This window comes from Meleagris gallopavo, chromosome 2 (genome assembly GCF_905368555.1).
Source record: "Meleagris gallopavo chromosome 2, MGAL_WU_HG_1.1, whole genome shotgun sequence".
In the NCBI taxonomy this organism is placed as follows: Eukaryota; Metazoa; Chordata; class Aves; order Galliformes; family Phasianidae; genus Meleagris; species Meleagris gallopavo.
In genome coordinates, this window is record NC_139405.1 from 19875100 (window position 1) to 19887547 (window position 12448).

General features: G+C 35.0%; 1 protein-coding gene across 1 annotated transcript in view; it reads left to right on the forward strand.

Annotated features, from left to right (window-relative positions):
• USH2A (usherin) overlaps nucleotides 1-12448 on the forward strand; it is a 377385-nt gene that overhangs the window by 127191 nt on the left and 237746 nt on the right. Inside the window, exons 21-25 of the mRNA XM_085219239.1 lie at nucleotides 2501-2631; nucleotides 8930-9056; nucleotides 9413-9514; nucleotides 10931-11107; nucleotides 11628-11758. Coding sequence (XP_085075365.1) covers nucleotides 2501-2631; nucleotides 8930-9056; nucleotides 9413-9514; nucleotides 10931-11107; nucleotides 11628-11758 — 668 coding nt within the window. The remainder of the gene's footprint in view (nucleotides 1-2500; nucleotides 2632-8929; nucleotides 9057-9412; nucleotides 9515-10930; nucleotides 11108-11627; nucleotides 11759-12448) is intronic.

The following is a 12448-nucleotide window of genomic DNA, read 5'->3' on the forward strand; positions in this document are numbered from 1 at the left end:
ATAGTGATACTGATGGAACCTCAAAGAACAGCAGTTCTCTTTCCTTAAACGTGGCTCATACTACTCATTGATTTTTTTATTTGCTGTACATTAATTGTATACAATTGCTTTTTTTTTTGCAAGTATGCTAATTGCATGACCGATTTTCCATTTTCTCAGAATGTTTCATGCATGTGTATGCATCATATGTTATCTTTCCTAAAATAGTTTATGTGAAGTGGCGTCAAAGGATATTTCTCATAGGTATTGGTAACTAAAAGGCATGATCTACTATGAATGGGGAAGGTTATGAAATGGATAATCTCAGGAACGGAACCAGTTGGTACTCAGCACTGGTTAGGCCTCACCTCAAGTACTGTGTTTAGTTTTGCGCACTTCAGTACAGAAAGGACATTGAGGTGCTGGAGCAGGTCCAAAAAAGGGTAACAAGGCTTGTGAAGGTCTTGGAAAATATGCCCTATGAGGAGCAACTAAAGGAACTAGGACTGTTAAGTCTGGGGAAAAGGAGGCTGAGGGGAGACCTTATTGCTTTCTTCAAATATCTGAAAGGTGCTTGCAGCGAGAGCGGGGCTGGTGTCTTCTCACTGGTGACAGGTGACAGGACAAGGGAAAATGGCCTTAAGTTGTGCCGGGGTAAGTTTCAGTTTGATATCAGGAAAAACTTCTTTACAGAAAGAGTTGTTAAGCACTGGAATAGGCTCCCCAGGGAGGCATCCCCTGGATGTGTTTAAAAACCTTTTGGATGCGGTGCTCAGGGACATGATTTAGCAGAGGATTGTTAGTCAGGGTAGTATTACCTGGGTTGTGATTGGACTTGATGATCTTCAAGGTCTTTTCCAACCTGAGCAATTCTATGAATGTACATCAAAATTATGATTGTTTTCTGTATAGCTTCTGTCTACAAGAAAAACTTTCATCCCTTATTGTTTTTGGCCTGATAGAAATTAGTGAAATGTATTTGAAAAGACCTAGTGTAAAAAGACCTAGTTTGGTCTAAAACCCAATAAATTACACTGTTGTAGAAAACGTTTTACACAGAAACATTATGGAATTGTATAGTATATGAATGAAGTAACATGAAAATATTACTGGCAAATTTCTGGATATAGTAACGATGTTGTTTTCTCCTTTTCTCACTGCTTTCTTCTTAGTCACCCAACAAGTTTGTGATTTTACAACATACTACTTTCTTATTGGAGCCATTAATGAGCTCTAGAAATCTTTTTGCTCCATATTTTTTCACTTCCCAGCTGCTGAAATGAAAAGAGAGAAAAAGAAAGTAGAAATGTAACAATGCAGGAAAAATGTAAGGACTGTGTCACCCAGTATTTCCTCAAGTAATTATCTGTGTTTTTTTGTGTTTTTTTTTTTTTGTTTTTTGAAGTAGAGTGTTTGTTCTATATTATACATTTGAAGTTGAGAGAAAAGGCAGATGTTTCTGTTGCTGCCTTTTTTTTTATTTTGCAAAATGTTCGTAGAGTAAAAATATGTATCCAACATAGACTCAGATATCCAGTTTTGCTTATTAAAAATGTTGTGCCAAATTAGGCATATGGATTTGTAATTTTCTTATTCCTATAAGGTGAGTTTCATGGAGATGGCTTAAAAGGAAGGTATTCCGGTGGTGGTTATCCAACACTTGTTTATTCATGACTATACTTGTCGAAAATGGATACATAATTATGAGTTGTTTCATTAATGTGTTCTTAGATTTTTAGTGAGTATGTTGCAGAAAACTATATTTAGAAGTTCTTTGGTGTGGTATTTGATATTTTGTTTGTAGTCGTAAAGAACAAAAATATGTTTTATTCTATGCCATTTGAATGACGTTTCATGTGCTGATGCAATGTTTTATCAGAAACCAAATGGAAACTATTGATAATAATCTGGAAATTTTTTAAGTATAGGTCATTTATTATTTCTTGGGATACTTATAGTTTTGTTAAAACTAGTTCTTTTCCAAGTATTCTTTTTTAAATCAGGTACCATCATGTAGATATATTTACACCTGATATGCATACTCAATATATGCATACACAAATTAGAGAGCTTAGTATCAAAAAACATTACTCTTCTTAGAAACACTTCAGTTTAGTAACCTCATTTCTGCTTTAGTGATAGGAGTCTTAAGGGACAGGTTGAAATCCACATCTGAAACTGCCTGTTGATCAAATATTAGATCAGGATCCTAGTATTTGAATTGTTTCCTTAAGAAAGGAATTGCCTACTCACATGAGTAATGGTTAAATCATTTTTTTTTTTGTGGATGAGTAAGGGCTCTGAAATCACAGAACTTTCTCTCAAAGGCTGATTCAGAATAGGTTATGAGAATTTCTCCTACAGTTACTGAAAGGGCTTTAAAAGAGACAGAACTCCCATGCCAAGGTTTTAGTTTGCCACTTCACTGCTGTTTTTAAATTGATCTTCTGTTTATAGTTACACTATCATAATGTGTAAGAACTATTTTACTTATTAACTATTTGCTTCTCTTTCTAACCAGGTATTAAAGTAAAATTTAAAACCAAGGAACCTGATGGTTTAATATTTTTCTCTGCTTCACCTGGAAATCAAGAGGAATATATTGCACTTCAACTGAGGAGTGGGCGTCCTTACTTTCTTTTTGATCCACAGGTACAACAAAAACCAAGATCATATAAGAATAGCTATATTATATATTCTGGTAGTTGTTTTTACCTGCTTATCTATTTATTTATTTAAAATGAGTCAAGTTAACTGTCTCTTCAGAACCAATTAACATTTAAATAATAAATCCATGCTCATTTTTTGTTACATTAGCTACTATTTACAACTTTATTTTTACACTTCATGGTGTTTTTTGTCAGTACCACCAAACACCACTATAAGGTACCAAGACTTCAATTAGATGGAAGTATTTTTTGTATTGGCAAAAAGTCTCTTCCAGCACTAATGACTGTTAGAAAAGACAGAAGTAATCAAGGAAATGTTATAAAATAAATTCCACAAAATGAAATTAAAAAAAAAAAAAAGACTGTATTCCTTTTGTATTTTTGGGTATTTTCTGTTTCTTCTAACATACAAAAAATGTATTTTCCTGTGAATTATGAATTGGAGAGAGCTTAAACCTAAATCTTTATTCATCTTTCATGTTTTGAAGCTTGTCTTTTCTAGTGGCTATAATATTCTTAAGAATAAATGAAAGTTAGAACTACAATTATTGGAAAATGCTTTATGTAAGCTACTTATTTTTGATTTGAGTGATCAGCAGCTCTGAAACTTTAAGCCCATCCATCTTCTACCACACATCCATCTTTTCTTCCTGTTCTCCCTTCTGCTGGATTCTCTTCCCCTCCTACTGGCTTACTCCTTCCTGTTCATTGGGAAGCATGGACTGATGGAGCCATGATCTGCAGCTTGGGATTGCATTTTCTCCAGTAGAGGTGGTCGTTTCTAAGGTTTTATCAAAAGGACAAGAGAGATCAGGCTTTTGATGATATATTTGTACTGGAGTTTTAATACTGTAATTTTATCATTTATTAATATCGCAGTGTCCAGAGATTCCTGTTTGGATTAAGGTTGAATTGTAGCTGTTGTAGTAGGAGCACGAATACATAGAAGTTTATTCTTATGGATTTAGGTCCCATAACAATTGCTTTACTGCATCCTGGAAATGACAGCTCTAATTAGCCACCTAGGGTCTTCACACAGTGCATGAACAATCTGGCCTCTAACAGATCCAGGAAAACCTGCAGTCAGGAGTTCTTTGTCCTCATTTGCCATGTAACTAGAGGCAAATATTGAAAGAAAAAACAGAGATCTTATGTGCTCAAGGATTCAAACTAGATTCACAAAGGTGTTAAGCATCTAAATCTTGCTAATTTGTTAAATTTATAGCACTATTCTTTAGATGCTCTACTTGGATTTGTAGAGACAAACCTAGACATAGTAAAAGAAAAATATTTTTGTTATGGTAATGCATATTTACCTAAAAGAGAGTATATAAATATTCCTGGCCTTGTGCTTAATTCTGCACCTTCACTAAATCTATGTAGCATTTGGAAAGAATCATAGAATGGCTAGAGTTAGAAGAGACCTCAAACATCACCAAGTTTCACTGCTGTGAGCAGTGTTGTTATCCATTAAATTAGGCACTCGACCATGTTGCCCAGGGCCCCATCCAGCCTAGCCCTGAACACCTCCAGGGATGGGGCATCTGCAGCTTCTCTGGACAGCCTGTTCCAGCACCTCATCACCACCTCATGTAATCTGAATGTCTCCTCTTTTAGTTTAAAATCATTCCCTCTTATTCTATCACTACCTACTCATGTGAAAAGTTGATTTCCCTCCTGTTTATAAGTTCTCTTTAAGTGTTGAAGGCCATAGTGAGATCTTCCTAGAGCTGCCTCTAGACTGAACAAGCCCAGCTCCCTCAGCCTGTCCTCAAAGGAGGTGTGCTCAAACCCTCTGAGCGTCTTTGTGGTCCTACTCTGATCTGCTCCAAAAGCTCCTCATCGTTCTTGTGCTGGGGGGTGAAGACCTGGATGCAGTACTCCAGATGAGATCCCACAAGAGCAGAGTAGAGGGGGGCAATCACAGCTGTTGCCCTGTCTGCCGTCCCTCTTTTGATGCAGCCCAGGATACTGTTGGCATTTCAGGTTGCAAGCGCACACTGATGGTTCATGTCAAGCTTTTCATCTACCAAATCCCCTGAGTCCTTCTTGGCAGAGCTGCTCTCAGTGTTCTTCTCCTATTCTTAACATAGATCTGGGTCTCTAAGAATGCCATATCTGCCTTGTTCAAAGACTTTATTGCATCCCTATTACTACCAAGCATGCTATAGTGCAGTATTTTATGTGACTGCATCAAAATGTAGCAATTCTATGGCCAATTAATGCAACAAAGGTTTTCACTGTCAGTGGCAACTAATGAGTTCCTAGGTAGCAGTCAAATTTCTTGTTTGTTTTATATTATTAAACCTAATCCTGTTTCAGTGTGCCAGCCCTTAACATTCTTCTTGCAATTATATTCAAATCTTTTTACATATTAACAAAGCTTTCCAAGTTTGTGTCCTCAGCAAGTTTTGTAGGATAACCCTGCTTTTTGAGCTATAGCCCCTTAGGAAATGGTAATGATTGAACTTTGAGGATTTTTATTAAATAACCTTTCTCCAGCTCAGTTGTTTCTTTCTGAATATAATTGACTGTTGTCATCTCTTCTGCCTTCCTATTCACACAACAGGTCCCTGTAAGTTTTTGAATGTAGCTGCTTACTATTTGCTCTTCCTATCCTGTGAGGTCAGATATGTTCTGTAGCACCAATTCTTATTCCTTCATTAGTGTATCAGTTTGCATTTGTATGCAAATATTTTAATTGTTTCTTATAGACACAGTGTGTGGTTTGCTAATCAGGTTATATGATTATTTTCTCTAATTATGGTTGTGATACATATAACAAACACTTAGGGCCCTGCCTTTAAACACTTCCATTAAAAACTTCAAAAGTTCTTTTTCATCTGTGTCTGCTGCTCTTTATCCATATCAACTTGGCATAATATTCTGTGCTCCACTCCAGCTGCATCCTGTCATAGGTTAATTATTTTTACCTCAGTCCCTTTCAGGATTCTTGTATGTATCTTTACTTGTGGTGAATAGTGCATTATTTCTTTGCTGTACCTGCACTGAGGATAGTCCTGCCAGATCTTCCTAGTCAGGAATCTTCAGGTACTTTAATGTCTTCCTTCTCTAATTTTGTGAATTTCAGTTATTTTTCTTCCTGTCCATTTGTACTTCTCTAAGCTTTATGTACACCATTACTCATCTGTTGTCTGACCCTCTCTTTTGTCTCCATTTCATGTTGTCTGGCTGCTCTTTTTTCCTTTCTTATTGCTTTACTGTCATTCTTTACTTGTTTCTACTCGTTCTCCAGGAGGCATGAGGTTTTTTTGTGCTAATTGACCTCCTCCTTGGTCTTGTCTGCACAGTCACATTGTTCATAGATCTTCCTCCAAGCTTGGTGTTTCTGCAAATCTTCAACTGTCTGTGGAGTCTTTAATGCTCTCCCATCTGATTTTATAGTTATCTGTCATAGGTTACAGGTCATTTGTTCTATATTTTTCCCAGGGAAGCACTGAATATTTTATACAAAGTGAAATCACTAACAGTGGAAATTTAAGGCTAATCTTAATGACATTTTTCTTTAGTGACTAGGACAGTCTTCTGAGGACAGAATTTCAGGATTCTGCTCCTGGTATTGGGAGAATTGAATCCAGCTCTCCCTTCAGAAGTTGATACATTCACTAAACTTATCAGCAAAGTAACAGTTACTTCTGTCTGTTTGTTGAAAGGTCAAAGTAGTAGAACGCAGTCTGAGAGTTAGCTTTTATTCCCAAGTAAAAAGGAAAATGGAGAATACTGAGTTATGAATCTTGACTGTGCTTTGCTTCTTGCCACTGGCAAAACTTCAGTACTTTTGCATTTTTTCAGTGACAAAAATTTGGATATTGAAAAAACCTACTGGTAGACTTACTTCTGGACTTTGCCACCTAGCCAATAGCTTTGAAAATCCATATTTGTGATCTTTGTAAGTCTTTTCATGAACAGCACAGAGAACCGCAGAGATTCCAATTTATCTACATACTACTGAGACGTGCTAAAAAATGAAGACAGTATATGGCTCGACAAAGTAATCCAAATTTGGTTCCCCACGTGTGATTTTAAAAAAGTAAAACAACACATTTCACGACAAGGTATTTGAGTGTAAACACAATCACTCAGATGGTTCTGGATAAAATGTCACACAGAAGAGGCCTTCAATGCAGTACAATCTGAATCCTGAATTCAGTTTTTTTCCTTCTTTTTTTTTTCCCCTGAAACTAAACACAGGTTAGCACATATGGTTGTGTGGTCTCAGATTGAATTCATTACAAATAAACGTGGTTTCTGATGTATAAAACTATTAATGCTCTAGACTGTTGCCAAACATAATATGAAGAACCACTTATTCAGACACCTGATCTTTAGAATGCAGCATCGTTTGTAACAATTTTAACGCTAACTAAGTACACTTTGATGAGACAGCATTTAATAAAATGCTCATTAATTTCATCATTAGCAAGGGTATGCTAAGAAGTAAGCCAGTTTCTTATGTCACGCCCAATTAGCATCCCATGCTAGTAATCCCATTAGTATTGTTGAATTCACTAATGGAAAAACTAATGGGCATGCTACCAGGGCACATTAATTGGGCATGACACCAGTTCTGGTTTTAATTATTAAACTACGATAATGAAATGTGTGTTTGTAAAATATTAAAATGTTGAAATAGAGGAGAAGACAATAAAAAATAGTACATGAAAATGTAAGTGTTAGTATATAAGGATATATGGCTTTGAATTATTGTCATGGGATTGAGGCCTAGTGCACCAACTATTTCAGTACTAAGATGTTATCTGAGTGGAATGAGAAACATGCTGTGTAAATGTTCATGGAAAATGATTTTTTTCTGTAACTTAGTACACGTGTACACATCATATGTATTCTCATGCATAGCACAGTCCCCAATTAAAAATACAGCACATAATGCATACAGTACTAAATATCTTTGTGATGAGAAGCAATTTCTCTTAAATGCACACCGTTTTCGGTGCAAAACACAATATTCCAACAGTGTCACTTTAGTATTAATGCAATAAGTCATTGTTTTTATCAACAAGTTTTCTTCATATCTACAATTCAGTCTTTCTTCCAGAAAGTACTAGAAGATCTGGAAACAATTTCTGAGCTGTTTAATTTGGAAAAAAATTTGGAAAACTTTAGCAAATTCTAGAAATTGCTTTTGTGAAGCTTAAGCTACAAAGTAACTACAAAGATTGCATTTCTTTGATATTAAACATTCTTTGTGCAATGTAATGCTTTACCATTCACTCATGACTTGATGCATATGACAATTCTATTTTGTGAATTCAGCTGCATAATACTGAGTTACCACATGGTGAAAATATGATATAAAGATCTGAGGCAATATTACTGGAATTCTTGAAAAGCTGAACAAAGTTTGAATATAAATCCCATGTCAATTCTTGAAGGAAGTTATTTTATTTTCATTGCAGCACAAATTTATACTTTGTTTTGATGGTTTATAGTCTTGAGATTTGGTTTGACATCCGCCTCTATGACTTTCCTCTTACTCAGCAATTCAGAAAAGATGTATTTGATTTTTGTCATGGAAATCTCTAAATTTACCCCCTCATCTCATTGTATTCTTTTGTTTTAATAAAACCAGGGTAAAAAGAAGAATATTTTTAATAGTCTGTACTTAAACAAGCTTGTACTATAGAAGCATCCTAAGTAATTATCTTCTAGGGTTTTTTTGTTGTGCTGGACCTTGTGGTGTGACCTTTTCTTTCACAAATGCACTATACCTTCTCACTCAAAAACTCTGTTTCTTTTGATACCAAGTTAATAGGAAATAACACGCTTTCTCTTAATGCTGTATGAATGCTCCTGTGTTTTGAGTCACCTCCAGTAAATACGCTCTGCAATCAGTGATCCTGATATGAAGATGCTTTCTGTGGACTGCATGTTGAATCATGTTTCTCAAACCACAGAAACCAATGAAGTAGTTAAATAGAGTCTTATAAAAAAAAATCAGAAACCTGAGTGACATGACCCTCAATATTTGTGTCTCATCCTCTTTTTCATCAGGGGAACAACACACAGTTTTCTGTTTTTGATAGAAACTGAACTAGGTCCTTCATCTCTTATTTATTTGAGAAAGTTAATTTGGGGGGGGAATTATTAATAAACTTCATTCAGTGTTCAGGAAGAAACTATACAGAGGAATTTTGTCTTTATTTTTTGGATGTTGTTACACAGAGGGATATGAAGAGAAAAGTAGAAATTAAATCTTACCTACATAATGTTCTAAATCGGATTCTTCTGTTAATAAAAAGGGATCTGCAGTAGCAGTCACACCAACCAATGATGGTGGAAAAGAGTACAATGATAACAGTTGGCACCAAATAATTGCTACAAGAATTCAAGCACTGGGAAACATCACAGTAGATGGGCAGTACACAGGTAATCAATCCAAATTTGCATGATTATTTTGGTATTTCTCGGTTGTTGCTCACTTGCTTAATTTTCTAGTACTTTTGGTCATCCACAGAACAAACAAAAAATGACTCAGTCTTATGGCAAAATCGCTACTCTTTTGTCAGTGCATCTAAAATGAAGAGTTTTTGTGCTTGTGATCTTTTAATTGTGTTGATGTTCCTTTTTAAGTTATCGTTGTAATTAGTTCCAGGATATGTATGCACAGGAAAATATTGGGATGTGTGTTACATCAGCATCTCTTCTAACCAATGTCAATATTCTGTTGAGATGAAAGTCTCGTGTTCAATGTTTTCAGCAGAATTATGACCTATTTTGTTTAGGTTCATCCTCGGCCACTAGTGGCAGTACCATTATTGGAGAGAACACTGGAGTTTTTGTTGGAGGACTTCCACAGGGTTACGCTATTGTAAGAAGGGATGAAGGTGAGTGCAATTGCAGTTTGTATTACGTAGTGTACATGGAATCCTAGGCAGGGGCACTGTCTTAACTGCCTTTGTAGTATTGACATTGTGCATACTGTGTCCCTGGCACAATCATTCACCTAATTGTTTTGATCAAAATTAAGCCTGCACAGTTTATTTTTTGGGAAAAAAAGATCTTTATAGCTGAATTTCATCTGCACTAATTTACTGTTGCATCTAATAACATCAGTGCATGTTTTATTAAGTTTACATACAGAATTATAAATCTGGAAGCAATTTGTTATGTAGGCAAATGGATGTGTTCTATGTTCTAGATTCCTAAGTTATTTTCAAAAAAGGCATAAAAAATTGTTATTAATAGCTTAAGGACAAGCTGGATTGAGAAATAGAACATACTGGCCTTTTTTTGGACCGAAGTAGGATCCTTTAGGGATTGTTGCATTGATCATTCTATATTCTTCTGCTGTATTTCTGTGGAGCTCGATCATAGCTGGCTTTAACAGAATCAACAGACATACTCCCTCACATGTAAACTTGTTCTGTATGCCAGCAGTGTATTCTATCCAGGACGTCTGTCTACGGAAAAAAAACAAGATACAATCAGCTGTCCTCAGTGAATTCATATTAATATTTATGTTTTTTCATATAAATCTGAAAATTAAATTGTTTCTTAAGTTTACATTCCTACCATTGATACGTATGTGGAATTTATTTGATGACTTGCATTGCAGTACATTTCAATAACTTTTTCTTTCCCTTCTTTATTTTACTAAACCGGAAGGTTGTGCATGAGCTTTTCTAAACACTGGTTCATAAAATTATGTAGGAGTGTCTTCCTAAAAAATTTCAGCTAAATAGTGAAAATGAGATTAACTATAAATAACACTTAAGAAGGAGGCTATCTGCATTTCCAGCTTTATATGTTTTTTTTTTCCTCTGGTAAAGAAAAAGAGACAGAAGTGTAATGAATGATTAGTATTTATTTTATCCAAGTGAGGAAAGAAAGACATCCTAATGGAGCATCAGCTGAAATCTTTGCAGTGCTGCTTTGCTCTTTTTAGCTAATGCATGCCTTTCTTCATAATAATTGTTTTGTTTAGAGAGGATAAACATAAAATCTTTCCTTGGAATCATCATTAATTAGATATATGTTGTCAAGCTGAAGGTACCTCTACATAGTATCTGAAGTTCAACATTTTCTAGCTACATGATAGTAGCTGCTATCATTAGTGACTAGACTAGAGTCATGAAGTTAGCTTAGTGACAAATTTATGAAGTTAGAGATAATAGTTATCAATTCATACATGCACATATATGATAAGGAGAGTATGTACAAAACGTGAATTTATCCCTATGCTTATTTGCAGCTGATTGGCTTTAATAAATTGTTTTTCTTTTCTGCAGGGATGAAGACAGTAATCCAGAAAGGATTTGTGGGGTGTCTCAGTGACCTGTTTTTGAAAAAAATGTATACTCCATATGAGTACTGGGAATCTTTGAACTGGCAGAATGCAGAAGAGCAAAACAATGTCTATCATATTTGGGAGGGATGCCCCATTGTCCTCTCAGAAGGAGCACATTTTCTTGGCAAAGGTAGTTTGCCATATTCTGTAATAGCCAGATATGTTTTTGAGATCTAAACGACATGCATATCGAAAGTATTACAGTGACGTGATTTTCAAAGCAGTGTTATTTATATAGGATTGTTTTGAATGCGCTAAAATTAATTTTACAAAATACTTTGCTGCCTGGAATAGGAATTGCTTTCATAGAGATTGTGCTGCACTAACAGTGGTTATATTTACTGTGCATGTTAAAGATCATTTTTGAAGAGACACAGGTGTCCGTATTCCCTCAAACACCCCGGATCACATTTTTGTAGCAAAATCTTAGGATATTGTGCTAGTTTCATTTGTTACAGTACACTGTGGAGAACTGTCCTTTTCATAAAGCTAAATTGTAAATGTATAAATGTTAGTCTAAACATTTGTCTTGAAAGCTCTGAGTTCTTCATGTCAAAGTAGAAGGTAGCATCTATATTTCTGTTGTTGATTTCTTGATTCTATCATTAAAATTTTTGATTAAATTATTTATGTATTTACTTTCTTTCAAGGTTTCCTGGAATTGTATTCAGGCGTTTTTAGTGGTGGACAGGAATTTGAGATCTCCTTCAAATTCAGAACAGATCAACTGAATGGATTGCTTTTGTTTGTTTACAATAAGGATGGTCCAGATTTTCTTGCAGTAAGTTTACAAATCAGTACTAATGACTATATTCAAGTGTGATAGTTGAGTTTGCTTACTAAGATATAATGATTAAAGAAATTCCAAAGAGTTAATTTTGTTTTGCTTATTTTCAAATGCTGCACACAGAAATGTGTAAGGAGAGTAAAAAGCCTCCAACGGGTGCTCAAGAAAAGTTATTTTATATCATAAGAAAGGTATCAATATACAAAAAAGCAAAATTATTCTCTTTGTTGGACTAGAAGTGACTATGAAATAATATAAAATATTATACTATGAAATAATATAAAAGACTAGTATTAAAATAAGTTGTTTCACCTCTGGTTCATTCGATTTACAAGATTTATTCATTTTGATTCTAAATGTAAGTCAGTGTTCACAGTACTGTTGAGGAAGTTGCACAAGTCCTTTACTAAACAAATCTTGGAGAGATGCTCATGAGCTTTTGTTTTGGTATCTGTTAAAAACGACTTTTATATTTGGGATTTTGGTTAAGGTTGAATGTAATTTTTAGTTTTTCAAACTCTTTGTACTAGTTATATAGTGCTGAGTTTTTACACTTTTCTCCTTCCAGTGGTTTTGAATGTAATGAGGCCATGGTCACCATTGCATAGCGAGTTTACTGTAGTTACTACTTGCACCAAAATTACAGAGGATTGCATTGAAAGTAGTATCTCTTCTTAGTTGTTC